The sequence below is a fragment of the Apostichopus japonicus genome, chromosome 1 (assembly GCF_037975245.1).
Source record: "Apostichopus japonicus isolate 1M-3 chromosome 1, ASM3797524v1, whole genome shotgun sequence".
NCBI classification, from domain to species: Eukaryota; Metazoa; Echinodermata; class Holothuroidea; order Aspidochirotida; family Stichopodidae; genus Apostichopus; species Apostichopus japonicus.
In genome coordinates this window covers 7489965-7516694 of record NC_092561.1, presented here as the reverse complement: position 1 = coordinate 7516694, position 26730 = coordinate 7489965, and the positions used below count along the sequence as shown (strand labels likewise).

Sequence of the window (26730 nt, the reverse complement as noted above, 5' to 3'; positions counted from 1 at the left end):
CTTACTTTCTGTGTAAACGTAGCAGGGACGTGTCTCAATGAAAAGGTTAGACAAAATTTGAACACCTGAGCTCTGGAACAAAGAAAAAAAATGTGTAAGGCATAAAGTTCTGGATATGGAAAAAAAAAGAATGATAAAAAAATCTGCAGAAACGCTTATATAATAGCATCTCATCATTATTGGTATTACCTGAAAGGTGTTGTAGATTTTATGTAGAGGTAGGGATTATGAAGAAAGTGATATTCAACTACTGCTGTTTGTCGTAACCAGTGGGTGTGTCGACAATACCTCACAGGGTGAGATTCTTAGCTATTGGCCGACAAATGCCTTGAAAGAGTTAACCTTACTGGACACTACACCTAAGGGAGCTCTTACACTAGATCCAGATCTGATCTTGACGCGGAGATCTGAAGTTCTGTACTTCTCCGCTATCAAACAAAATCACATTTCCTACTATCGTGGGTTCTTTGTATGGAGTAACTTTTGGGATTATTCTTTGTGCTTCACCGATCTTACTGCTGTGCTGCCGACAAACATTATATACTCAGCATATAATAGGCTGTCGGCCTAGCCTAGTACATGCATGTTCTGTAGCAATTACTGATCTTCCGTGTTATCTTGGTTTTCTGCTGTAAAGGTATTTTAAGATGTTATGTCGATGTCAGTAGCCTACCATGTACAAGAGTACATACAGTCTTATCCTATATTTGTACAGTACTGTAGCACATGAACAGCTAACGGCACCCATGGCATTTATTTTATTTTTAAAGTGCATTTGCACAATATCCACTCCCAGTCCTTAATACTGGCAACATCTAGTTAGAGACATGGGGGGGGGGTGATCATAGTACTACAGGCGTGGATCCAGAGGGGGGTCCAGGGGGTCCGGACCCCCCTGCTCTTGGCCAAAAAAAAGAGAAAATAAAGAGAGAGAAAAAAAGAGAGAGAAAAAAGTATTTAAATTAAAAGCCAATTTTAAACATGTACGTAGGACGTCAGAAGGGCTGTTATCCTTACAAGTCAGCCAGGTGTGTCTTTTCCGTCAAATGAACTAGGATGTGCACGATTGCTACACGTGCCAAAAATGCATAAAAATCTCAATTTTCAGACCAAAAAGTTTCAAAATTGAGGTGGTGTTCGAATCTTTTTGGGCAGTGCGGTGGCAGAGCGGTAGGCTGCATAGGATGCGCCAACGAATTATTCATGAGAGATCGTTTTCTGCGGTGAGAAGGCATAAAACTGTTCTCCAATCAACAATGGGCGAGGAACATCTCACAGCTCTTGTTCTAATGAACACGTATTATAACACTCCTATGGACACTGACGAAGTGGTCCGAAAGTTCATTGAGAAACATCCACGGCGTTTGTTCTCACCAATCTACCATGAATAGATCATCAATAAAACTAGCTTACTCGTACTGATGCAGATACATTTCGAGTGAGTTTTTGTAGGTGCTTTGAATGGCTAAATTGAAGGGGGTTCCCTGTTGTACTTAAATATCCAAGAATTTCACAATGGATAGAGGGAAACCCACTCCCCTTAGACCCTAGGATCACTGGAGGCCAAACCCCTCGCCCTTCCAGAATCCTGGACCCGGCCCTGCATCAAACAGTGGTGACGGAACGGGAGGGGGATTGGGGGCTAAAGGCATTATGATTTTTGTATCATCTCAACTCATCTGATATGTATTACCATATTTCATAGATTGTTTTTTTCTCATCAATTGAGAAATTGCAGACATGAGATCCATATTTTCAGGCTAGGTACATGCAGCTTAGAATACTCGGAAGTGCCGTTTCCGGCCATCTGGGGAGGGGGGGGGGTTGTAAAGTCAAAAATTTTCTGGTACGCTCCGCGCCAACCGATGGTGGTGCTCCACTTAGATAGTCTTACGTTCAGGCGCGGCTGGACCAGTCAGACCCCCCCCCTGTCACAAATCCTGCATCCGCCCCTGTACTACCTAAGTGTAGATGCATCCAGATTAGCGTTTTCTTTTACCCAGCTGAATAGATAAAGATTGATCATGCTAAAAATTTTACAAAGCTTTCGAAATCAGTTTCCTGAAGTTTGTAACTGAAAAGTACTTACATCCATGGGCGGCGATCATGGGGGGACGGGGGACATGTCCCCCCCCCCCAATATTTAAGGTGGGGGTTATAGTATCTAATATCCCCCAATATTTGGTGGCATAGTTTTTTTTAAGCAATATGTTTTGTATTTTTTTTTATGATTTTGCTAGTAATTTCAAAATAGAAATGCTTAGATGCAACTAACAAGGCCTGGGAAGTGCCATTTCTAGCGATCTGGGAGGCATTTTCGGCATTTTTCTCGAAATGAATAGCTAGACGGACTGCATCCGTAATGAAATTTGGTTTGTACGTACAATCATACATATGATCCACATCGATATGGGTTCACTGGGTTTCCATTTGGCCTGTTTCCTACAAGATTTCTAACCGCAGGTGCGTAGCCAAAGGGGGGGGGGGTGAAGGGAGGAGACCGCCCTCCCCCTCGAGCATATTTTTGTTGGTATTTTCTATGATATCGAAGTTTTATAGTAGCCGTTACAAGAGGTTTTAATATTTGTACACCAATAATTTAACTGTGTCTGAATTTTCGAAAATTCCTTGACCAACATTCTTCATCATACTTCCCTCTACTCGTGCAATTTCGACCGGTCTGTTAGAGGTTGAGGGGGGTTTTTCTATATTGGTCGTCCATAGATGAAATTTTGTGCAACATTATGGGTATGTTTTGAAGTGAATTTATAATTCAAATTCTGAACAAATAATGGGCTTAAAACCTTGAAAAGTGGGGCTGACGGGTATTGTGGGGCGTTACGTAGAATTACCTACAAAAGTAATGATCCACAGGAGATGCAATGAGGTCGAACATGATGTGTGACTGGTGACAATCTTGAAAAAAGGTTATGAATGAAAAAAAAACTATTAGGAAAAACTTGGTTCTCAGGCAAAAGTGTGCCATTTCCGGTGATCTGGGGTGCTATCAAAACCATAAATTTTCTTGTACGTTGCGCGCACGTGGCGCTCCGCTTTGATAGTAATTCCCCTGCATCCAAGCAAATGTCCCCCCCCCCCCCAATATTTGAAACAGATAGCCGCCCCTGCTTACATCACTTACAATCATCGTTGTCACAAGAATTCCCTTTAAGTGGTAAGATTGCATATTTCAGAATCTTTGGAGAAGCTGGTCAACTTGGGGCCATTTTAAGTAATTTAACTGCATACAGGAGTCACTTACTATCAATCAAGTATAACGTATCAACGAGATGCATAACATTACCTGGAAAGCTTCTAAGGAATCAAAATGTAGTGACTTTCTCCATGTCCTGGTTGAAGTTCTACGTGGAGGTGGAAGTTGACGTGGAAATCGATGTAGAAGGCCTGAAAATTCCCGATATAAAGAAGGAACTGATTGTTTGGACATGTCTCGTGCTGTGACTGGACAATTCTCATTCAGTCCATGTTCTTCTACAGCAAACATTGACATTGGTGAAAACACCTGGCAACAAATGAGTGCACATGAGATATGACAGCTGCATGCATGGAAAAAGCAGTATATAGTTTAAAATGCGGATCATGGTATCTTTCCTCTTAACACTCTGAGGTATCGACCTGGAAACCTACCGATTGCTAAGCCTCATTGCTTCAAAATGCCACCGCCTTTATCCACTCTGCCACCGCACCGGCACAATAATGTGATCATGACAAATGTCAGGGAGAACTTTGATTCTGCTTGGGAGTAGGTTTGCCAGATAAGCACTTGCCTGATTAGCATTTCGATGTTGGCTTTTTGGCGGATAGTTTTTCTTGTGCACCCTTTATTGAGGAGCTTATGTAAGAGATTGTACCGTGTAGTTTCTACTTAGTTCTATATATATATAAATATATATATTATACCATTAATAGTGTATCAGCCTTGATTGGAGTTCTAGTATGGAGTCAATCACAAATAAAAACCAGTTCTCACTTGAAAAGAATGAGCCCTAACAAATAGATATACTTTGAGAACTGTTCAACTGTTGAATATCTGACATTAAATTGTTATACTGTACCTGTTCAGAAGTGATCCTGTTGCTGTCAGCTAAGAGCAAAATGCTTTTATCGACAGATCCAATAGCACACAATGATAGAGGAGAAGCACGGATGTTGAGTAACACACCTGATCCTGGGTAAACTTGTCCACTGTTGAAATCTAGCGAAACCTTTTCAAGGAACAAAAAATGGGGTAGAACATTAGGAATAATCGCAACATCAGAGAAACATCACGGCTGATGAGTAATCATTATAAATGTAGCATATCAACCTTACTCCACCTTCGAAAAGTCAAGTAAGTTAATTCTATGAACGAATTATCCAAGGAATGATGCTAAAGTAACAATTTACTAATAAAAGGTTATGACAATAGAAAACTAATACTATGCTTATCTAGTAAAATATGACCATAACAAACTAATACTATATTCATCTAGTAAAATACGACCATAAAAAACTAATACTATATTTATCTAGTAAAATACGACCATAACAAACTAATAATTTGTTCATCTAGTAAAGTATGACCATAAGAAACTAATTCTATATTCATCTAGTAAATTATGACCATAACAAACTTAGTGTTTTCATCTATTGAAATATGACCATAACGAATTATACTATGTTCCTCTGGTAAAATATGACCATGAAAAACTAATACTATGTTCATCTAGTAAAATATGACCATAAGAAACTAATACTATGTTCATCTAGTCAATTATGACCATAACAAACTAATACTATATTCATCTATAGTAAAATATGACCATAAGAAACTAATGCTATATTCATCTAGTAAATTATGACGTAACAAACTAATACTATATTCATCTAGTAAAGTATGACCATAAAAAACTAATACTGTGTTCATCTAGTAAAATACGACAATATCAAACTAATAATATGTTCATCTAGTAAAGTATGACCATAACAAACTAATAGTGTGTTCATCTAGTAAAATATGACGATAACAAATTAATACTATGTTCATCTATTAAAAATATGACCATAACAAATAAATGCTATGTTCATCTAGTAAATTATGACATAACAAACTAATAGCATGTTCATCTAGTAAATTATGACCATAACAAACTAATAGCATGTTCATCTAGTAAAATATGACCATAACAAACTCATAGCATGTTCATCAAGTAAAATATGACTATAACAAATGAATACTATGTTCATATAGTAAAATATGACAATAACAAATTAATGCTTTGTTCATCTAGTAAATTATGACCATAACAAACTAATAGCATGTTCATCTAGTAAAGTATGACCATAACAAACTAATAGCATGTTCATCTAGTAAAATATGACCATGAAAAACTAATACTATATTCATCTAGTAAATTATGACCATAACAAACTAATACTCTGTCCATCTAGTAAAACAAGACCATAACAAACTAACACTATTTTCATCTAGTAAAACAAGATCATAACAAACTCAAACCATGGTCAGTCATTTCATTTACTTTTCATTTTATTCAAAAACCATGAAAATTTCTGCAAATTTTCAAAACAAGCATGTCAAACTACTGTATGCTCTAGAACACCTTTGGACTATCAACTGGTTGAAGGCATATTTTACCAGAAATTATCATGGTTTTTTAATAATTGATGTGAAATAACATTACATTTACAAGCATTCAATACTCTGGAAAATCAGGTGGTACTTATAGATAAATGGCCCAAAGCTTGAAAAGTTTAAAACATTTCTGAACGAACAAAGATATGCACGGTTAAAATGGGGGAGCAAGTGACCTTGCCAGTGAACTTTTTTCTCCTTTTTACTTTCAGATCAATAGTCAGAATATCAAGAATATAAAAAACCAACTGATATTAAAAGTTTACATCATTTTCAAAGGCTAATTTGACTTTGAACTCTTGTCTGGCTGAAACCACTTCGCCATCTTGTCTGGTGAAGTAGAGGAGGATGGTGGCACTTGGTGCCATTTTCTGTGTCACTGGAACAGGGATCGATACACTCCCCAGAATAGCGTCTGGAAAAGGTTCCAGGTTCGGAGGATCTGGATAACGTATGAAAAAAACATGAACCTTAAACTGAATGATCATAGAATGTCATAGAAAGATTTAGTACACACATTAAAGGACAAGTGCTCACTAAAATGACACACGAAGTTCGGGATATATGCTCTTCAAAATGGCCACTAGAAGTGTCACACAGGGTTAAAACAAATTGTGATACATTTTGAGCAGTTTTGGGATATTTCTAGTGGCATAAATCATACTAATAATTTTGTGACAGCTAGCCCTTGCAGTCATATGGTGACATATACTAGGCAATATTACATGATTTATTGTTATAACAATTATCAAATACATAACCAAATCTACACTACCTGTAGATGCAACCTGTTTACAGAACAAACACGAGATGCTTTTAGTTATTATTAACCAGTCTTTCGTTGATGCAGAAACAGAGAATAAACAAAAGGTATTCAAGTTAACATCGACCTCTTTGCGGTATCATTGCTGTGACTAATGGAAAGAAAATTCCATGCAATTATAGCTCGATCGTTATATATATTTAAATTATTTTATTTTAATTACAAATTTTGCAATAACAAAAGAATTAAGTCGTAGAATATCGAGCAATATATACAGCTACGATTATTTTTTTACGAAAAGTGACCAACAAGTACAATTTTTAGATAGATTCACAAGACATTATGCCAAAGGTCTCTTTAATGCAACATTATTGCCACGCCAACCATATAGCAACCACTTATGGACAAATATGATTTCAAAATAAAGATGAGCAGCCAAAAGCTGACTCAATCTTTATAATAAATATCAAGCTGCAAGACCAAGTAAAATCAAACCTGTTTTCAGCCTTTGTCTACTTGTAGTAGGGTCTCCTCTACCATTAAGCTCTACGTGACGTGAAATAACTGATGTCCACCTGGACATACCGGATGACCAAGTCTGAGTACCGGACGAAACAAGATTCCGGTTTGCGGATACCTTTTGGTGAAAATAATTAGTATGCATTGTTAGGTAAGCCCTTGGTAAAAATGATCCCTGTTTAATATTTATTACGTGCATCATCGTATCATACGGCCACATCATCTTCAAAAAAGGAAAGAGATAAATAAATGTCAGCTCACTGCTGGCTACTGTCAAACTTCAAGACTAACTCAAGATAGTATCTGATGGATGTAATAGCAAGTCCATAGCATAGCTAACACAATAGCATATACAGTTTACACAATACCCCATATCATAGCCAATGCAATAACTGGGAATGTTCACACAATAACCTTTAGAATATCCCATGCAAGAACAATAATTGATAAATGTTCACACAACACACCATAGAATAGCCCATACATAGCCACACACATAACTGACATAACTGACACAATACCCCATAAAATAGCCAACACATAACAAAAGAGCTTACACAATACCCCATAGAGCAGCCCATATATAGCCAACACAATAACATAAAGGAACTTACACAACACACCATAGCATAGCCCATACACAGCCAAACACATAACTGATACAGCTCGCACAATACCCCATAGAATAGCTTAGTCATAGTCAACACAATAACAAAGAGCTTACACAATACCTCATAGAATAGCCCATATATAGCCAATACAATAACATAAATAAAGGAGCTTACACAAGATCCCATAGAATAGCTTACACATAGCCGACACCATATTAAACTGATACAGCTCACACAATATTCCATATAAAATAAAACTGTTAGCAAACTGCTTATCCACTAAAGAGCCTGTGTAAGAAAATGTGTAAAAGTAAGTTGGCCTGACGTTTCGATCCTAGCAGGATCTTCTTCAAAGGCTAAATGAAGGCGTTCAGATCCTGCTAGGATCGAAAAGTCAGGCCAACTTACTTTTACACAACATTCCATAGAATAGCTTAGTCATAGCCAACACAATAACTGATAGCTGAGCTCACACAACAACTCATACGACAAAGCCCATACCCAGCCAACAAAAACGGATGGAGCTTACACACAAAACCATGGAAGGGTTTGACCTTGCAAGACACTTACAATATAGCTAAACTCCAGAATGGTATCATCATCAGATTCTGGAATCGTGAACTCAACCTCAACATCAAGATTCTCATCCACAGGGTAAACAGAGGTCAAAGGTCTTATAACAAGGAAACTGCCACTGGGCGAATACCAGGCATCAATATATTTGCTGGAGCGGACAGGTTGAATATGCGAATATGGATGACGATAAGTGACCTGCGGAACAGTGAATAAACAAATAATAAATTCAAAAGGAAAGGATCAAACACAGTTGGTATTTAAGAGTATAAACCAAGTTGGACAGCTATTCCTCACAATTAAATGCAAAGAGGCCATAGGTCATCCCTCCAGCAGATGTGACAGTCTGGGTCTTCCAGCTACACCTAATTTTGTTCAATATGCAATAATCGTCTGACTTTTACGCCTTATCCTGTAAAATGAACAGTCTTTGCCCTAGAGTCTTGGTCAGGATGTCCCTATACTGTGCTGCTCTATCATGGCTATTTATATATCTATACTTACATAAGTAAATGCAGTAATAAAGACTAATGCACATTTTTTGTACTACTACCAGGGTCGTACAAGATTATCTTTGCCCTAGCTACAAACCAAACTTCTGTAGTAATATTATACGCGTTGTTGTACAACTACCAGGGTCGCACAAGATTATCTTTGCCCTAGCTACAAACCCAACTTCTGTAGTAATATTATACGCATTGTTGTAAGACTACCAGGGTCGTACAAGATTATCTTTGCCCTAGCTACAAACCCAACTTCTGTAGTAATATAATATGCATTGTTGTAAGACTACCAGGGTCGTACAAGATTATCTTTGCCCTAGCTACAAACCAAACTTCTGTAATATTATACGCATTGTTGTACAACTTACAGGGTCGTACAAGATTATCTTTGCCCTAGCTACAAACCAAACTTCTGTAATATTATACGCATTGTTGTACAACTTACAGGGTCGTACAAGATTATCTTTGCCCTAGCTACAAACCAAACTTCTGTAGTAATATTATATGCATTGTTCTAAGACTACCAGGGTCTTAAAAGACTATCTTTTCCCCAGCTACAAACCTAACTTCTGTAATATTATACGCATTGTTGTACAACTTCCAAGGTGGTACAAGATTATCTTTTCCCTAGCTACAAACCTAACTTCTGTAGTAATATTATATGCATTGTTGTACAACTTACAGGGTCGTACAAGATTATCTTTGCCCTAGCTACAAACCAAACTTCTGTAGTAATATTATATGCATTGTTCTAATACTACCAGGGTCTTACAAGACTATCTTTGCCTTAGCTACAAACTCAACTTCTATAGTAATATTATACGTATTGTTGTACAACTTCCAAGGTCGTACAAGATTATCTTTGCCCTAGCTACAAACCTAACTTCTGTAGTAATATTATATGCATTATTGTAAAAGACTACCAGGGTCGTACAAGATTATCTTTGCCCTAGCTACAAACCCAACTTCTGTAGTAATATTATACGCATTGTTAAACTACTACCATGGTCATATAAGACCATCCATGCCCTAGCTACAAACCCAACTTCTGTGGTAATATTATACCCATATTATCTTACCTCCAGTTTCAATTCTGTTATATATGGGTCAAATGGTGCTCTAAACTCTGCATTTACTTTTCCGTCTTGATCAGTGGTGTAGGTCTCTTCAAAGCTGAAGTCACCCATTCCTTTTGATTTCATAGCTGTCACAGTCAGAGATACAAAACTGGCTGGTCGACTATTGGGTAATTTGGCCAAAATCTGTCAAACAGGAAAATGTCAACATATGACATTTAGGTTAACTTTTTAATTGATGTGTCTTATTATGTCAAACACAAACAATGTAGACATCATTTTTCTGAGTGAAATCATGGTTGACAAGTAACTACAGAGGAATGTTTTAAGCATAATACCTTTGAGTTATTGCTATTAAGTTTATGTTATTTTAAGTTAATGCTATTTTATATTTATGCTATTTTATGTTTATGCTATTTTATGTTTATCTATTCAGCTCAGACATATACAAACCTACAGTACACATTTCTACTCTTTCTTACTAAGGGATCCAAGTGATGTTAGTAAGCTATCAACAATACCACTGATGATATTTAACCATTAGCAATCCCACTGATGTTACTAAACCATTAGCAATCCCACTAATGTTATTAAACCATTAGCAATCCCACTGATGTTTCTTAACTACTAGCAATGCCACTCATGTTATTAAACAATTAGCAATCCCACTGATGTTACTAAAACATTAGCAATGCCACTAATGTTATTAAAACATTAGCAATCCCACTGATGTCACTTAACTACTAACAATCCCACTGATGTTATTAAACCATTAGCAAACCCATTGATGTTACTTAACTACTAACAATCCCACTGATGTTATAAAAACCATTAGCAATCCCACTAATTTTACTAAAAACATTAGCAATCCCACTGATGTTATTAAACCATTAGCAATCCCACTGATGTTACTAAAACATTAGCAATCCCACTAATGTTGTTAAACCATTAGCAATGCCACTAATGTTACTAATTCATTAGCAATCCCACTGATGTTATTAAAGCATTAGCAATCCCACTGATGTTACTAAACCATTAGCAATCCCACTAATGTTGTTAAACAATTAGCGATCCCACCAATGTTACTAAAAACATTAGAAATCACACAGATGTTATTAAACCATTAGGAATCCCACTGATGTTACTTAACCATTAGCAATCCCACTGATGTTACTAAAACATTAGCAATCCCACTGATGTTATTAAAGCATTAGCAATCCCACTGATGTTATTAAAGCATTAGCAATCCCACTGATGTTACTAACCACTGACATGTTTGTGAACTTTCAAAATACAATGTTCATGTAACTAACTTGAAATCTGTAAGGTAAGCCTGGTTTGAACCCATTACGACCGACAGTGTCAAGGGTCAAAGGTATCTTTGTTATTTCTGTTGATCCATGAGTCTCTGTTCTGGCGATACCTATGCAAAATGATCAATATGCCATGTAAAGAAATGTTTAAATTGTTAAAACAAAAGTTGTGTGAAGTGAAAATCTTTATTTCATAATATGAATACTGTTTGTAGATCTATGTCAAGTAGTTTTCCTATTAGAGGTGTCATAGTCTTGACCTTAATACATAGATAGACCTAAATACATAGATTAGACCTAAATACATAGATTACACCTAAATACACAGATTACACCTAAATACATAGATTAATACGTATATATTAGACCTAAACACATAAATTAGACATAAACACATCGATTAGATATTAATAAATAGATTAGACCTAAAGACATAGATATTGTACCTAGTTTCATGATGACCAGCATTAAATATCATTGCTTCGTGGAACAATTTTTCTCCTTTTTTTTTCTTCTTTTTTTTTAGCAAACCAGAAACATTAAAAGTAACATCAGTAAAGGTTAATACTGATTCAGGCATCTAGACTCTGTTTCTTGCTAAATAAAATTAATGAATTCATTGTTTTATTCAATTATATTTTTTAATCTAGTTTGGTCTTGTATAGGTGACAAAACTTGATTTTATGTTTTTAAAGTATTATGATAGTCGTAACTTGAGTATACATATGGCATCTAGATTGTTTTCATATAAAAAAATGAATGAAGTCATTGTGCATATTCTAACATTGCTTTATATTTTATTTAAGTTTGTATTGTTATTTTTAATAACACATCAACTGCCCTGTAGTTGGTCTTAATTTATTACATGATGAACATACCAGTCACAATCTCTGTGAACTCAACATCCAATATTAGATACCTGCTCTGGATAGAATTAACCCTCCCAAGATGTCTCCGGGGAAAATCGAAAGTATGACAACCATCGTCCCCAGTATCCTGATCAAAAACAGAAAAATGCGATAATCAATATTACTGTCAGAATTTGTATTGTAAAATGTCAAAGATGTTTCAGATTAGTCTACAAACACTGCATTCAAGTTTCTGGAGGAAGTGGGGCTGGGGGGGGGGGGTTGGGAAGGGGGTTGTGGACTGGTGTTCAAAGGACCACATCAACATTTGTGGATATACAACTTCATACTTTGCTTAATTGAAACAGCAGGATTAAACTCCATGGATTTTTCTGGGGGTAAGGGGGGGCTTTGGTAAACCTCTTTGGAGGGGATGATTAGGATGATTACGGCCCATATCCAAATGAAATACAAATACTTTAGAAGTTAATGCAAGCTCAGAGCTTTGTATTTATTGTGATGAAGTAAGTTTATATGATTGCCAGGTCTTTTTTTTTCTTAGCGGAAGTCTTTACCTCTACAGAAAACGCTTGTGGGATTTCTGTCCTTCCCAATGATACATTTACAGCAATAGAACCTCTAACCGGCTGGCCGTAGGTATACCTTTGAAGATTTGAAACAAAGAATAATAAACAACATCCCCAATCGTGGAAAGCATAATACACTTTTTTAATTTATGTCAGGTATCCAATCTCTGTCTTGTGTTAATTAAAATGATAAGAAAGTAGACAGATAATTTCCCTCAAAGAGAAAACAGTACTAGACAAGAATGTCGATTTGAAATAAAAGGAAAAGCTTGGACGGAGATAGTCATCCTAATGCCGACATAATTATTTCACATTTTGGGAACATAAACTTATACTGTAACCAAATCTGAGCTATAACACAGAGCTCTGCTAAACAATTAGCATTTGAAGAAAAAAACAGGTAACTGAAAGATCTTCAAACTTCATCATGCATGTTGAAATTAGTCAAATTATTGATATTTTTGCTTATGAAATTTGTTTTCCTTTTTGGCAGACCTCAGTCTCACTTCTCTCTGTCATAATTTGCTTCCGAGGTTTAAATGAAATCTCAAATCTGAAATCTCAAAGGAAATATCTGCTTTTTCTGTGGAGAATATTTGGTGGATTGGCCTAACTAGGTAACAAATAGGGAACATGGACGAGCATGCTGAACACTGTAGAACTTCTTAATCCTCCTCTCAACCACATCATACAACATTATTACAGGAAGTGGTGCATTGTGGGAAGACTGGAATGTTTACATTGTGGTAATGAATTTATGCATTCATAATTCAACATAAAAAAGCACAATTTGACAGTCTCATACAACTAAAACTCATGACAATCTATTGCTAATCTAATTCCAGTTTTTTATTTCATTTTCTTTCTGCTTCAACTTGGCAGTGATCTAAAAAATATGTACTGCAATATCCGACAGTCAATAGGGAGAAATTTCATGGATACTTACAATCCGCAGACAGAAAATTCTACTGTTCTATCGAGAGCAAAAATATAGGAAGGAGGGGTAATGAGGACATCAAATTTGGGCAAAACTAGTGAAAAGAAAGAAACGAAAGAGATCAACGTTAATTAAAAAGTTGAAAGAAACTGGCAAAAAGACCAAGAAGAATTTAAGAAAATACCTTCATCGAAGATAAGTTTTAAAAAATACTACCATTATGTTAATCTTAATTAGGAATAAAAAATGCTATATGTCCAAGTAAGTTTTTCTTTATTCATCCATTCAAGGGCGGCGGAAGCACTTTCATTCTGGGGGGGGGTGGCACCATCATCAAAGGGCACTTTGCATAAATTCGATTGGACTGATGCAGCATTATATTTAGTACCAATTATAACTCTTATTGTATTATCTTATTTGGATATACACATCACTCCATCAACGTCCGCCCCCCCCCCCCCCTCAAGGAAAATGCATATAGCACTGCAATATCCAATGGGCAAATTGGGAAACAAGGAACAAGTTTTCTTTTGAGACAAAATGAGGTAAAAACATGCTGTATAGGAATCATATGAATTAGAGTTTATTTCTTGATAAAATCTTAACATTTTTTTTTTCCATTCGAAATAGCTTTGAGTTCGACCAACAAAAATTCATGAAAAGTCAGGGGCGTAGCCGGGATTTGCAAAGTTGTATGCACGACTATCTGAGCGGAGCGCCACCATTGGTTGGCGCGGAGCGCCCAAGAAATTTTTCGGTTTTACAAACTTAGATGGCCGGAAACGGCCCTCCCCGAGTGTTCATTCTGGTTCCCTGGCCTCTAATTTCTAACTTGAGACACCTCAATTTTTATGTAGATATAGGGCAAATTTTTAACCTGAGGAAAAGTGGGGGGCACTTGCCCCCTGTGCCCCCCCCCCGGTTCCGCCGCCCTTGCATCCATTTACATAGATAGCCTGAATACAGAATGCAAAAACCAGAACAGGTAGTCAGCTAATTATAGTCCAAACATTACTTGTAAGCTGTGGGTATACAAAGGTACTTCTTCATTAGGAAACTATTTCTGCAATGTATATTAAAACTAAGATAGTTAAACTTGTTTAATGTAGTGACCTAAGCTTTCTTTAATCAATAAAAAAACATTTCTGATGATAAACTGTTACACCTCTGCAACTATTTCTAGGTGATTCTGTTTATATAATATTAATGAGAATAATAATCAGGCAGTTATGTTTATGATGCTTAAGCAACCAATGAAAGTGGTAAAAGCCTGTAAGAGCTTATGGATTACAACTGTCATGTCGGGTGGCTTCCAATTCAACAATTTATCTCAAATAATGGAATCTTTTCCATTTGAAAGTCCTTTCAGATTGCTCTTGGATGAAACACCCACCTTACTTTGACCCTGCGGGTATCGAACCCCGCACCTCCCATATTGCTAAGCCTCATTGCTTCAAATGCCACCGCCTTTATCCAGCCTTCTGTCACAGCACCGGTAATAGCCTTCTTCTTCTTACATAACAGAAACCCATAGGGCATAAGCGCAACCAGGCAATGGAGATAAAGTGCCTATAATTGCCTGCAAGGATCGGCACAACGCAGTGATCTGGCCAGGGCTCGAACCTGTATTCCTTAGATCGCAAGTCCACTGCCTTAACCACTTGACCACAACTCCCCCATTAACTTCTTCATTATGAATAATATTAGTTATTTAATGATGAAACAAGGAATGGAAGTACTCTGAGAAAGTTACCGTATTCATGAATTTCAAATGTCTGTGTTGTTCTCCTTCCATCAAGAATGACATGTATGGTCCAATTTCCTAGCACCGGTTCTCCTGATAATTGCATTGCTAAGTCCACCATTCCTTCCATTGTAACTACATTTCTCCATTGTCTCACTCGGATATTGTCTGGTGAGGTGATGTAAATTTCGTTGTACTGGAAAAGAAGTCAACCAAATTATGAATATATTGTGTTCCGTGATCATGTTACAAATATTATGTGAATCAAATTTAGTGCATTAGCCAACTATAGGCTGGTCTGCAGATCATTTAATGATTTACAAAACAGGGAATGATTTAATTAGCGTTCCAAATTTTTGTAGCAGATTTTGAAAGCTCTGAGTTTTGTTGCTTATAAAATACTCTGGTTCTTGTGTGCAAAAACTGCTATACATCTTCACACTTGTAAAACATTTTGCACATTTTGTATAGCATTTTTCAAAGCGATACTACATTTAATTATTCCCCGCAAAATATGAAGAATTTTCAAGGATGTGCAAAAACAGTGAAGTGATATAAGTGCATCTTACTAAGTGAATGAGCACTGATTTATCCTTCTTATGGTATATCCAGGAAACTGCATGAAACTGAGGCCATATCAGTCACACCAAACACAAAAAAGAATATTTCATCTTATGTATGATGTAAGGGTTATTTTATTGAATGAATAGAAGGTAACAAATAGCTGGTAATCAAGCAGATATGTAACCCTGAATTTATAATAATAATAATAATAATAATAATAATGGACATTTATAATGCGCCGGTACCCGTCAAAAGAGACGCTCATGGTGCAGTGACACAAACAGTGCGACAGCAAAACAAATAGAAATGTAATTATTGAATGAATAATAAATCAAATGACTTACTGGTTCAGTGTATGGTTTCATGGACGGGTATGTAAGACTTAGGACCCGAATACGTACTGTAGAAGAAGAAAAGAAACAAAATTAAGATTGATGTACTAGTTAATATCCTACACAAAATAACTAAACTGAATGTATGAAAGATGGTAGACAATTAATTTACTGCTATGGATGTGAGATTTATATAACATGGTTCAAGCTACATATGCAGGTGATTCCCAAGGCTAAAGAAGCACTTGTATTTAACAAATCAATTAGCATCACATTTTTCTTATTACCACTTCTCCATGAAAACTAAATGCATTGGCTGGAAAATCAACATCTTCTCTGCATATTTTATTTTTTTAACTTCCCAATAATAAATGAAGTAGCCAACTTCTGATGTGGGACAGTGAACAGCCATGCATGGCCACCAAATGTTGCAAAACATCTTATGGCAAATTGATTACTGTAATTAGCTTGAAATTGTAAGAACCCTATAGGCCAGCCTTGGTCTATCTAGATATTTATCTCTTTGCCAAACAGTATTTACATGGAACATCGCTTCTTTTTTTTGGCTACATGCAGTTAAAATGTTATGGCTAGGTTAAATGTGTCAAAAACTAAGGCTTTGTGCTCATATAAGACTTATAAGTTATGACCTAGGCTAGGCCCTAATTAATTAGGTTAACTAAGTGTTGGCTTATACAGCTCATATATAATATATAATTGGCATTATGACGTAGAGCAAGACTTCTCAATCATTTTACCATTACCAAACTTGACTTGAGCGAATGGAAAGTTAGGCAACATGCTTTCACCTCACATTCGGTCTAGTCGAGCAATTACGCCAGCATAACTAGTGTTACTACTACGACTAGTAGTACCTGCTAATTAAGGCATCTATGACTGATATTAAGACAAAGGCTCATACTTATACTGTCATAGGATAACGCTATGCGACCTGAAACAGCCTAATCTAGGCTGATCACTGGGTAGTGGGCCATCGCTGAGCTAAAAAAGCGCTTGTGTCGAGCCACTCAGAAGTGACATAAATATGACCCTGCCACTATGTTTCCGAAGTTCAACAGTACGGGGCCTTTCAATTATAAGGTCCTGGGTTCGAGTCACTCTAAGATTAATGTAGGCGTCGTCCAGTTAAAGAGTAATTGACAATTCATAATCATGGACGTTAAATATGAATCTAAGAGACTGACTTCGGTCAGCTTGAGGCTTTGATAAGCAAACGATTCGCGAGTTCCCGCTTGCAGGAGGATCTAACATGCATATATACTGTACATACTATAAAAAGTTCACTTGAACGGTCTTGTGTAGCCACTATTCAATCACAGCGTGTATTAATTCCGTGTGTGTTTGTGTGCCGTGCTTTTTGCCCCCCCCCCACCCTCGTTTTGACTTATGAACGTGGAACGCCAAAAGGATTTTATATTGGATTTCGAATGGCTGATACTATATAGAACGGTATTGCATGAATTGGAAAATTACCAACCTTCTTACCACTCCCAACATTACCATAATTCTTCCCGGCATAATGCTTCGGATTCTCCCTGTTTCACCCACGAATTTCTAAAGAGGCCTTATATCACCTAGTGTTTACACCTTCATTAAGTTACTTTGTCATCTTCTACAATCAAGCAATAAAACAACAACGATGATAACTAAAAACAGTTCTGCAGAACTGTCACTTCAGTATGCCAATTTGGATTATTGTACCCAACATACTAATAACCGTTTTTGGCGGATGCAAATTTTCTTTAACTGACACCAGAACTAACTTGATTTCTTGTTTTATATACTGATTACTGGTTATAAAGAATGGTAGCCTACGCAGTGCACTGTTACATACATTATTTTGAAAGTTCTATTAATATCAAACGATTGTAGACTAAGTGGCACTTCAGTACTACTGAATCAAAACTGATGATTACCATGATAAAATTGATCAAACTTTTCAAAGCAGTTTTCGTATTCCAAGAGGGTAAAAATTAGTCCATGGGGAATACTAACTTTGACCGAATAGAAGTTGCATACATACAACCAACGATCCTGTGGTCAGTTTGGAGGCAACTTCTATAGAACGTTTTTGTTACATTGATGTGAGAATTGATGTCACAGTGTGTGCCATATAGGTAACTTGAAACAAGCAAGTGTGATATATGAAATGTGCATCGACCGCCAAAAGGAGCTATTGTTGTTTCTAACTTTATTTATTCGTTATCTCTATATTAGATAGGGCTTCGCCCAATGGCTCCAATTATAACATTATACATTTTGAACGAAAAAAATAAAACGAAGTTGACAGTGTGCTTCTATGACGTCACATCCGGTTTTGCTTCAATATGTATGTATGTATTTATATTAGATCCTCCTGCAAGCAGGAACTCGCGAAGAAGCCTAATTGGCTTATCAAAGCCGCAAGCTGACCGAAGTCAGTCTGTCACATTCATATTTAACGTCCATGATTATGAATTGTTAATTGTCAACAACTCTGTAACTGGACGACAAACATTAATCTTGGAGTGACTCGAACCGGGGACCTTATGATTGAAAGGCATGATGACTTTCCGTACAAAACGTTTCAACTAAATATTGCGATCATGCAGACGGTATTTATTAACTAATAGCAAATTTGACCAGGATACTTAGAATGCTGTTCTTAATTCTTCCATCAGGAATAACTAGAATTTTCACAATGAGGATTGAGATGTACTAGTTAATGGAAACACCGGGGAAACCGGGTGTAGCTGGTTTGTTAACATGGCGTTCCATACGGGCAGCAGCGATTGAAACACTTGTGTTGTTATTTACTAGGATTTCAGCAGGGAGTTCCCTGATTTCCGCTCGTTACCTGTTTGAGCAGCTTTATAGATCGGCTTGTCGGTTTGTATGTGTGTCTCAATGACAGGTAAAGTCATTCGAATACTGGCTTCTTTCGTTTCACTGAACGATTTCCTTGCGTCTGTTCTTCCTTCCACCAAAGCCCGTAAGGTGAGGCGAGTAGAGGCCTCCATCGGTGGAACCTAGAAAAAACAGATCGTAAGATAAGTTGACCTCCGAGGCTATCAAAATGTTTACATGGTGTAAACACGGAATTTCCATTACAACCCGACCAATAAAAGTGTAACCTTTCAATCGAATCAAATTTACCTTTCCCCCACTAAAGTGTTTATGGAACAACTCCATAAAATAACCCGTCTCGTTCGGTGACATAGCATGACACAGCTACAAATTATTAATATGTTATGAAAACATTATGGTTTTGAAGCATTTGTTATTTACAGTTGCGAATTTACAAACACATCTACTCGGGCGCCAGTTTCCCTTAGGTACACAACTGAATTGAAACCATGTAACTATCTAATCTCACGTTTCTTGGCACAGAAAAAGTTCTCAACAATGGCGTGCGTTAAGTGAGGGAAGCGAGTGGCCGTGCCAAGCCCCTCCCCTTGTCCACCACCTCCGCCGTTAAGGGAGGGGCGGACGTGCGATGTTTTTTCTTCAAAATTCAAATGTAGCAAAACCTTGCGCTTGGACCTAATTGTAGACCTATTTTACATTCTAATTATATCGCGGAAAGAACCATTTCACGTATCATTTTTGGGGGGGAGGGGTGGGCGCAGAGTTCCTCTCCTCTACATGGGAGTCGCATTCAGCAACCCCACAGCCATAACCCTCTTTCCTCGATATAGTTTTCATCTGCCTACAACACGTCCATAAACGAAATGTCCCTAACAAAACTAGTGGCGGTAAAGTCGGACTTTCCCCTCTCCCCCCCCCCCTCGCCTCCCCCATTCCCCCGCTATCCCAAATTTCGTGCACGTCACTGTTTCACATACAAGGTTAGAGGGGACTATTTGCACACCAATAGTTTACCGACAACTAATAATAATTGAAGAATATTCCAGAGTTTCTTGGAGTAAGACATATCGCGACTAATGTCTTGCCCTGAATTCTTTATTATTGAAGAATGGTATTAAGCACAAAATTAAGTTTAATATGCAGACTTTTTCAAACGTATTGCATTATATTTGAGAAATTACGCCCTTTAATAATCGGTGTTGGTTTTCATTATATATATAATATATATATGTCCATTCAATTTTAATGATGAACATTTGTCGTTTAATAGGGATGCTGTATTTGCCCCTAATATGCTAGATATTCAAATATATTCACCTTTGGTCAACGTTCTTGAACTGTTTTTATTACAACCTTCGAGGAAATTTTCCTCACTGGGACAATCAGTTATCTTGTGTGTTCCTTAAAAAATGGAGAGTAAAGACCTCCAGGAGAGCAACTTTTTGAAAACATCTAGCAATTATAGCGTGCAAGTTGGGGCCTATACAGAATACCTTTAAAGACCACTTCTGTGAGAAAAACACAATATACAAGAGTTAAGGAAATACGACCTGCAGGATGGACCACAAATCATAATACTCTAATAACAATAACAATAATATATCATAGTCACACTTGCACTTCGGCTTGACCAGATGGTGAGTTGCACACATAGGCATATATGCCCATGTTGTTTGTTATTATTGGTCTATAACTAATCTGGTTTTGACAAATGACACAACTATGGTGGTTATCATGTCAAGTTGTTTATGCATGTTTCACTTACTGCATTGTTTACAGTTTTACTTTAGTTGACTCTGGGCATGCTTACACTAAAACTAAAAAAATAATAATAATCCTTCAATATAACCCAGACACTTGCCTTTTAAACCTCCTTTCTCTTCATCAGTTGAAATTGTATACCCCCCCCCCCCCAAGATGTGTTGTCCGCCCAAACAATAACACCATTAACAACTAAAAAGTTATTCCCAATACTGCATTCATCCCACGCAAATTTAAAATACTGCGTATTTGTAGCCAAATGCAGTTCTTATAAAAATATACTTTTCCTCAATAACGTTTATTAATTACTTCTGAATTTCAAACCGAATCAATAGATACTGACCTGCAAGTCAAGGCACGTCTTCCGACGAACCCTCCCATTAGTTCTAACCTCGGCCAAAGGTGGAAAGCGAGTGCGCGATGCGTCTAATAGTTGCAACGTTACCTCAGCCCGAAGTTCGACCAAGTCGATACAGACAGTTGCATTTGAATTCGTCGACATATGTTCTGATGCAATAATCACGTATCCGCTATGGGAGTGAAAACGTATAGAAGTCACTTTAGTATCGAAAGTTAAAGAAGTAAATCAGTGGCGGCAAAAGGGGGTTAGATCGACGGGGCAAGCGGGGGGAGGGAGGGGTCGCAGAGACTTCGAGGGGCAGTCGGACATGTGACTTTGATTTTACGAGGAAGACCATATATAAGCTACTTCAAAACTTGTCGATAACATGGTTACGTCCGTAATTCCTGTATTTGACTGATTTTCTTCGGGCCTTTTTCTTCATTTTTTAAACAACAGGGACTTTCTTAATAACACTTTTTTAAATTTTCAACTGAAGGGGCATTTTATATAACAAACGTGCAATTGTTTGTTTAATACAAAAGTGGGAAAGGGGTACAGAACTTTTAATTACTAAAAGCGCTATTTTTATTGTTCTTCTACAAAAAGGACACTTTTCAATTACACAATTTCCTTTGATTTTCAACAACAGGGCTTTCCAATGTACAATTTTTTGTTTAAATTTCCAACAAAATGCACTTTTAAATATATATAGTTATAAAACAAAAGGACACTTTTTTACATGAAAATGTGACTTCCTATTATTGACAAGCACAATGGCTACTTCTTCGTTCTTTCTTAAACGGGGGGGGGGGGGGGGGCGTACCCACTGTAATTTGGGACATTGAATATTGTAGCTGAATGTATATCCATTGCTTTGTATGAAACTATATTCGATATAGATGTTAAACCACGCATAACATGTCGTTCTTATTTCGTTCGGGTAACTTTTTTTTCCTAAAGCCTGTCCAAGTATAAACCAGTTTCGCCTTAGAAAAGTAACAAGTAGGAATAGTGTAACTACATGTTTTCTGAGCTCTGCCAATTTCAGATCAACTTTGATAAGGGCCTTTGCTCATGTAAGGACCAACTTCATTTTCTTCGGGATAAAAGCGAAAATCGCCTGGTTTTTCGATAGATTATTTACGTAAACTACCTGTTTACCTGCCGTACAGCTCGTAGAGACAACGTATCTATTTATAGGGTACGTATACTGTGTAGCCTGTACATGTATATGGGAGGTTATACATGCTTATTTAGACAGGCACAACGTACGTAGGGAGTCGAGAGTCGATCCCCGTTGGTCGCGGTTCAGACAGGTGAAACTATATCTGTCAGCTGTTTTAACACAACCTCATGTGCAATGCCCGACCCATGTGCAGTGCCCGACACATGTCCAATGCCCGACCCCTGCATGTGCAGTGTAAGGAATGTCCATCTCCTAGGTAATGTGTAAATAGGCCTATGTACAGTATTTAGATTAGTTCAATTATATTATGAAACTTTATATATATCCTCCAATATCCTCTCCAGTGTTTTGTCTTTGATGTTTTGCTGTTGTACAAGCCTTTGCCTGTTTCCCCCTTTCCGCGTCCCCTCCTTTCACCCCCTCCCTTCGACGCGAAGCTTCCGGATACACACCACCGACGTCGGTGGCGCTACAATATGTTTGCCAGAGATCATAATGGGAAGGGGAGGGGAGGGGGATATTGAGTTTACCCTCAAGTCGTCTATATATCACCCGAAGAAAGAATGAATTATAAAACAATATATATGCATACTGATCTGAATGAACGGATTTGGTACTATTGAACCAGTAAAACTATAAGAAAAAATATATATATTTATTCAACAGAAATCATGAACGTTAACTTACCTCTCAGCTAAGACCTCCCCATTTAGAAATACCAGAGCAGCGAACACGGAATAAAAGAATCTCGGTATGAGACACTCCATCCTCAAATTGATTGCTTCTTGTGCAGTATTTCCTGCACTTGTACTACTAGCTAGTATCACCTTATAACCTGTTCAAGTGAAGGGTCGGCCCTCTCAAAGCTGCAGTTAACACAGGTCTTCTTAATCAACCTGCAGAATGGAAACCTTCCTAAAAGTTTCGTAAAGGAAAATGTATTCTTCTAGCTCCACGCTAAGCCAATTGCCACGATTGTTTGTTTACAAATGTGGCTTTCTCTCTCTCCCTCTCTCTCTATTTTTCTCTATCTCACCCTCTGCATGTACTTTGTCCGAGTTCTGAGAAAAGAATATGGGTATAACCCCATTCAGAGATTTACCAGGAACTATGTACTGATTTTGAGACCGAAACCATGCATAGATGGCTGTGATGTGACCTTTTCCTACCCTAGAACTTTCACTTATCGGTGCCTTCCTTCCCGGATGCAGTAGGGAAATCGAAGCAATTATTACAGCCGCTATAAAAAAAAAACGCCGATAAAAAAGAAGGTTAGTCTTCTGGGGAAGAAGTTTCTTATTTTCCTTAATCCGAGTGACGTCAATAAGAGTTATAACTCTTATTGAAAGATGTTATTTGTTCCATCTTTCAACTCATGAAATATTTGCACTATTGCACTCATAACCATTCATTATTTGTATAATATATCATTTTGAATCAGATCGAACTTTTATGACTCCATCAATCGTTTTTTTTTTTTGGAGGGGGGGGGGGCATTTTTCAATAATGCATGGAGAGCAAGATATGAAAGGCGCCAATCAAGTTGCAATATAGGCAAGGACTATGTTTGGTTGGTCCTAATATTGCAAAGTGTCACGTTATGAAACATACACAAGAACATCCCCTATCAGTCAACTTATATATATTCTGTGATGAAACAACAGAAATCAGCAAAATAAATCAATTGCAGAATTTGATATTAGAATTGATTATGTAACTTTCAAAATTGAAAGAGAGATATCTCTCTTTCAATTTTGAAAGTTACATATTCAATACTAATATCAAATAGTTGAAGAACTTGTTATTACTAAATGAATTAAAAGCTATATAGCTTTTAATTCATTTTGTAATAAAAGTTCTTCAACTATCTCTGCAATTTAAACAAACTATGTTATTGGCTTCATCACTTATTACAAGATAGATTGAATTTCATAGCTTTTTTTTTTGTGAACCTTTAACCTATAGTGTGTCCGTTTTCTAAGTGTGAACAATTTCCGAAAATTTTACCAAGTCTATAGCGTGCATTATATTCAACCAAAACTACGGCTTGGCGGCAGAGCTGGAGGGGGAGGGGTGGCACAGGAGGTAGTAACCCCTTCCCATTTTGTGAAGAACTGCCACCTTTAATAAGCTAGAAGTGGCCGTTTTTGTTTGTGACAAATACTCAGTTTGTATATTTGTAACAGAAAAGTGCACTTTTGGTTTTTAACAGCGTCCTTTTATTAACCAAATTCAGAATGTTTGGATAGCAATACATTTTGATACTGGAAAATGAAGTACAGAATGCACAGGAGGTTCGTGACATTTTTGCGGTGATTTATTGGCTTCAAGCCAAAGCCTTCAAATGTCCCACTGTCCTCTTCAAAGTGTTTGTCCCTGCCTGACATGTCCTATAATATTATAGTCTCAACAAGATATTATAAAACGGCGCCCCATAATCGTATCCATTCCGAGTCCTCAATTCTTTAGTAAAAATCAAAATGACTATGTTATATAACTGATGACTGGTTGGTATGAACGCATCGCACATATAGGTCTATACGTATGCTTTCATCAGCCCTTTGTCATGGCGTTATTCCGCAATGACTAAATGGGCAGGCTAAATTCGTCAGATAATAGGCTACACCGAATTGACCAATAGAAACTAATGCAGGTTTCTTCATGATTCATTTCCAGGAAAATGTTTGTTCAAGGGTCTCTTTTAATTGACGATTCAATGATAAAAATATTGCAATTTACGCTTGACTTTCGAATCGACAGCTTTCTTTTTCCTTCCCTTTCCTTTCAGACAATCGGAGTCCGGCCTTTCCTTTATTACCGGACAAAAGAAACTGCCTCTTTTTCGAAACATTTCTTGAGTAAAGAAATGACTTATTCCAAGGAATTTTTCAACCCTGCCTAGAACAGTCCACGGTTCACTTGAAAACAGCTCTCCATCGATGACCATTAAGTTTTCTCGAGATATATGGTGCAAGATATTGTTGACGTATTCAAGATATAACCCTTTGCGTATTAATTGGTTTGTTTTATCAATGTTCCCCAAGGAGTCCAACACACTCTTCTCGAATGAATCTGCAATTCTGTAACCTTTGTAAAATATGTTCGGTTCTCTCTTGCCTCGAAGATTACCATCCCAAACTGGTAGCTTCATGTGTTTTAAATTTTCAATATTTTCGGGTAATTTCATTTTCGTTCTAACATGTGCGTAATCCGAATGTGCCCTTAGAACAGGGCTTACGAGTATCAATAAAAACTTTTTAGCCATCTTTAAGAGCTCTCCAAGAACCTGTTGGTTATCTTGAATTTCAATAATATCGAGTAAGGTTAACTCCGAAGACGTTGACAGAGGCATAGGTTTCAAAAATGCAGCTGAATCTCCATCCACTAGTGCCTTCACTTTATTGGACGAAAACGGATAAACTTCAGAGACTAACTCAGGATGCAGGTCTAAAAACCCTGTCAAAGTTTGCGAACCACATTTTTTAACACCAAGTAGAATTACGTCTGGCGCCCTCTTTTTACAATCAAGTTTCCGCTGAGTGACACTATCTGCAGGACTTCGCGAGGCGCCTAATCGATTATTCCGATAGTCATAGCAACCCCATCGTTTTTCGGTTTTATTGTAGTCCAGGTTACCTGACATGTTAGAGAATGGACGTACAATGTTTCCAATCTTTTTGAAAACAGCTTCGGACCGGATGTAGGTAGTTCTCTCTGTTGTGTTGTGTAATGTATTCATTCTTTCTTCCGCGTCGAATGGATCTCTGTTCTTTTGAGCAAGCAACGAGATTTCTCCTCTCGTGGAAGAAGATATTAGGCCTATTTTAAAGGAGATTTCGAAGAAGTCTCGAATGACTATTTGCGTACATATTGAGAGAATACAAATAGCTATAATAACGTGTAGACCTCGACGTTTGAAATTTATGCATTTAGAGTGACACGATCTGGTCATTGTGGTTAAATAAGAGACCATAGTTTGTTTATATGTTGAGGATTTTTTGCTCGATTGCGTAAGGCCACCTGCACATCTAACAATTGCTCTCTCCCTTTGTAATTAATGAACGAAGCTCATATAGGGAAGAAAGCTTAGGCCATGTGGTGCATATATTTCGAATTCAACGATAGCCTATTCCTTAGTCCGACGAAGCCTACACTATTAGAACTATCAGCAAGCAGTTCAGACTGTACCTCCAATCTGACTTAAATCTAATGAAGGCGCACCACTGATACACTTAATTTATATTCGTTAATCACTTCAAAATTTGATTTTAAAAGATAAATCACAATAATTGAAATAACAAAGGTAAAGCGCTCCCGAACAACAAGGTTTTATATCTTCAATGGTTAGCAGGTCAGTGGTCGTGTCCGGGAAGGTTAAATTCTCAGTATACGTCACAAGCGTTGGCGATTATTCCGAAGTCAGTAAGTGACCCGAGAGGGCAACTCGCGTTTCAGAGGTTTATAATGAGCTTGGCTTGTTGTGTTTTGAGATCTTTTTGACCTTAGTTATAGGCTCAGAGAAGTTTGTTACGGAGTCGAATAAATTAAC

General features: G+C 37.2%; 2 protein-coding genes across 3 annotated transcripts in view; both read right to left on the bottom strand.

The window, feature by feature from the left end:
• Positions 1 to 23231, bottom strand: part of LOC139966088 (pregnancy zone protein-like) — a 53306-nt gene extending 30075 nt beyond the window's left edge. For both annotated transcript variants that reach the window (XM_071968789.1, XM_071968797.1), the window contains exons 1-16: positions 22869 to 23231; positions 20996 to 21182; positions 18881 to 19052; positions 16036 to 16091; positions 15137 to 15323; positions 13393 to 13477; positions 12435 to 12522; positions 11890 to 12007; positions 11012 to 11121; positions 9702 to 9884; positions 8117 to 8317; positions 6912 to 7053; positions 5920 to 6095; positions 4077 to 4226; positions 3305 to 3523; positions 6 to 72 (exon numbers count right to left, since the gene is read on the bottom strand). In XM_071968789.1, the coding sequence (XP_071824890.1) occupies positions 6 to 72; positions 3305 to 3523; positions 4077 to 4226; positions 5920 to 6095; positions 6912 to 7053; positions 8117 to 8317; positions 9702 to 9884; positions 11012 to 11121; positions 11890 to 12007; positions 12435 to 12522; positions 13393 to 13477; positions 15137 to 15323; positions 16036 to 16091; positions 18881 to 19052; positions 20996 to 21182; positions 22869 to 22948 (2221 nt within the window). In that variant the 5' untranslated portion in view covers positions 22949 to 23231. The remainder of the gene's footprint in view (positions 1 to 5; positions 73 to 3304; positions 3524 to 4076; positions 4227 to 5919; positions 6096 to 6911; positions 7054 to 8116; positions 8318 to 9701; positions 9885 to 11011; positions 11122 to 11889; positions 12008 to 12434; positions 12523 to 13392; positions 13478 to 15136; positions 15324 to 16035; positions 16092 to 18880; positions 19053 to 20995; positions 21183 to 22868) is intronic.
• Positions 23232 to 24085: 854 nt separating this feature from the next.
• LOC139966189 (heparan sulfate glucosamine 3-O-sulfotransferase 6-like) lies at positions 24086 to 26154 on the bottom strand. The gene has a single exon (XM_071968977.1). It carries the CDS (start codon positions 26152 to 26154, stop codon positions 24895 to 24897), a length of 1260 nt encoding a protein of 419 aa, XP_071825078.1. The 3' UTR covers positions 24086 to 24894.
• Positions 26155 to 26730: the final 576 nt, after the last annotated feature.